This window comes from Tasmannia lanceolata, unplaced genomic scaffold (genome assembly GCF_043159265.1).
Source record: "Tasmannia lanceolata isolate RefF3 unplaced genomic scaffold, GAP_Taslan_0.1 ptg000023l, whole genome shotgun sequence".
Classification (NCBI taxonomy): Eukaryota; Viridiplantae; Streptophyta; class Magnoliopsida; order Canellales; family Winteraceae; genus Tasmannia; species Tasmannia lanceolata.
Genome location: NW_027518700.1, coordinates 524,080 through 526,981, shown reverse-complemented (window position 1 = coordinate 526,981; position 2,902 = coordinate 524,080). Strand labels below are relative to the sequence as shown.

The following is a 2,902-nucleotide window of genomic DNA, read 5'->3' as shown; positions in this document are numbered from 1 at the left end:
CAAGGAGGGCATATTTTTCTTTGCTTTCCTTTTCCTTCCTGTCACACGAGTCACGACCTTGACTTGAGACTTGAGACTTGAGACTTGAGACTTGAGACTTGAGAGGGATGACGCGGAAAAGGTAAAAAAAATTTATTTTAGTCGTTGCTTTCACATTCGTAACGCGGAATATGTTACATCTCTCTCTTTCTATAAATAAATACACGTAAAAAGCAATGTTTGTATCACGGCCCTCATCCAATGGCTAACCGTGCACGCCTTATCTTCTTTTTGCTCTCCACTTACCTTCTCTTTGCCTTTGGATTTGGAGCCGAGTCTGAGAGCTATTTTCACGTCATCAAAGTCACCTCTCTGCTACCACCCCCTCGCTGTTCCACACCCAAAGGTTTAAGATACACACTCCCCACTTTTGATTTTATTATTCTTCGTTTTTCTTCACTCTCCCTGATTCTTTAATAATTAATATTACATTAAAGAGTGACTTTTACTTTGGGAAATGATATCAGCACAACAATGTTTTAATAATTGCACAAACCCAGATTGTATTTTCCTTTTTAAATGGCATCGGAGAGCTTTTTGGAACCGAAATAACGATTTGACAGCTCATTAAATACTAAAAGACAAGATGAATCGGTGAAAATATCAAAACACGGCTGTGCTGATATCATTTCTTTTTATTTTTTTACCATGCTAAAATCATCCAATAAACTTTTATTTTTCCTATTTGGGAAACAATATGCGAGAGATCAACATAGAGAGAAGCTAATTAATTTTCGTGTGTGCATATTAATTATCACAGGTTCCAATCATCATGAGAATAGAAAAGGGGTGCTGAAACTAGACCACCGTTACGGACCTTGCTCACCCTTGGGCCATCGTGGAAAGCCCACTCTCCGCGAAATCCTGAGCCAGGATCAATCCCGAGTCAACTCGCTCCAATCCCGATTCAAGGCACAATTCCGCCAAGTTGAGGACACCAAGACCACTACACTCCCCGCTCATCTAGGAACCCTGATCGGAACTGGCAACTACGTGGTCACCATCGGATTGGGCACGCCTAAAAGTGACTTGACCGTCGTCTTCGACACCGGTAGCAACCTCAATTGGGTTCAGTGCCAGCCCTGTGCAGGCCAATGCTACCCTCAACAAGACCCCATTTTTGACCCATCAAAATCATCTACTTATCTCAACATATCATGCTCCTCCCAAGACTGCTCCCTACTCCCTTCTGCCACCGGACGCTCAACCCGCTGCGCCGCCTCCACCTCTACTTGTGTTTACGCCACCGCCTACGGAGACGGCTCCTTTTCTACGGGCTACTTTGCCCGCGACACCCTGGCTTTAACAACCTCCGATGTGTTCCCAAATTTTGCATTCGGCTGCGGCCAATCAAATGACGGTCTTTTCGGCAGAACGGCCGGCTTGCTGGGGCTCGGGCGAGATGCACTCTCTTTAATTTCTCAGACAGCTAAAGAATATGGCAAAGTTTTCTCTTACTGTCTCCCCCCAACGTCGAGTTCCAACGGAGGATATCTCAAGTTTGGGTCCGGCGATGCCACCTCCGTGAAATTCACACCGCTACTGACAAACCCCAACTCACCCTCCTTCTACTTCCTCCAGATGGCCGGAATAAGCGTCGGTGGACAACAATTGAATATCGCCCCATCCACGTTTGCCTCTCCAGGAACCATCATCGATTCTGGTACTGTGAAACAACCAATTAGTACTCCTCCAAAAGTAAAGGTTAAGCCGTTAAGAGTTTGTGTTATTTAATTATATTTATACTTCAATACCTCTATCCCCTCTAGCCCCCTTTTTGGGGGCTGGTCGTAATACGAGGCACATGTGGCTCCTCTTTGATATCAAGGAGTTGTTGCATGGGTTTTGAGCAGAGGACATGCCGGGAGGCAATTTCTCTGATACCAAGTGAAACAACCAATGACTCCTCGAAAAGCTTATATTATAAGTTGATGTTAGAGTTAGTGTTAGTTAATCATTTATATATACCTCAACAGGTACCGTCATCACTCGGCTGCCAATGTCAGCCTATGTTGCCCTCCGATCAGCTTTTCGGGAATTCATGTCCAACTACACGATGGCTCCAGCATCCTCCCTATTGGACACGTGTTATGACTTCACCCAACAAGATACAGTGACAGTCCCCAAGATTGTGTTACATTTTGGGGGAAATGTGGACGTGGACGTGCCACTATCGGGAATTTTTTCCATTCACAGCGCATCACAGGTCTGCCTGGCTTTTGCCGGAAACAGCGATGCAAGTGACCTGGCCATCTTTGGGAACCATCAGCAACAAACACTCCAAGTGGTTTACGACTTGGCAAGCAACAAGGTCGGATTCGAGGTTGCAGGTTGCACCTAAAGAAAGAAAGAAAAAACTTCTTCCCTTTCCACTGAGCTATATTACTTTTGCCTTAAAAAAACAATAAGGATAACAATAGTCGTAATACATATGTATTAAATATTCTTCTGCATTCCCATCTCTCGAGGAAGATATGAGAGTAGTAAAATGTAATAGTGTATTCTTAGTGAGAGAAGATATGAATCATAATAAGGAATGAATAAGCTTATGTATTCCCTCTCTTAGTTTATATGTCTTAACAAAAAAGAAAAAAAAAAACGTAAATATAGGGAAATGCAGCACTACTGTATTTTGATGAGGGCGCTACTCACTTTATTAAAAGTACGATATGGCCCACACCATAGGATGATCCAAACCGTCCATTAGATGGGCCACAGCCTAAATAGGTTGTGCCCCAAAAATCATTTCCATAGGTTGATCCTAACCCTCTGATCTGAATGTTAGAAGGTTGATCCTAACACTCTATAGATCGGAGGGTTAGGATCAACCTATGGAAATGATTTTTGGGGCACAACCTATTTA

General features: G+C 43.5%; 1 protein-coding gene across 1 annotated transcript; it reads left to right on the top strand.

Annotated features, from left to right (window-relative positions):
• The first annotated feature begins 231 nt into the window (after positions 1-231).
• Positions 232-2,600, top strand: LOC143856282 (aspartyl protease family protein At5g10770-like). The gene is made up of 3 exons (XM_077366464.1): positions 232-385; positions 800-1,702; positions 2,016-2,600. The coding sequence occupies exons 1-3, from the start codon at positions 241-243 to the stop codon at positions 2,378-2,380; spliced, it is 1,413 nt and encodes a 470-aa protein (XP_077222579.1). The 5' UTR covers positions 232-240; the 3' UTR covers positions 2,381-2,600.
• The last annotated feature ends 302 nt before the right edge of the window (positions 2,601-2,902 follow it).

What these genes read in the sequence shown, in the direction of transcription:
- LOC143856282 (XM_077366464.1), top strand. Translation starts at nt 241, where the DNA reads ATGGCTAACCGTGCACGCCTTATCTTCTTTTTGCTCTCCACTTACCTT. An exon ending in TCGCTGTTCCACACCCAAAG is followed by an intron (nt 386 to 799) that starts GTTTAAGATACA and finishes TAATTATCACAG; the next exon opens with GTTCCAATCATCATGAGAAT. An exon ending in AGGAACCATCATCGATTCTG is followed by an intron (nt 1,703 to 2,015) that starts GTACTGTGAAAC and finishes ATACCTCAACAG; the next exon opens with GTACCGTCATCACTCGGCTG.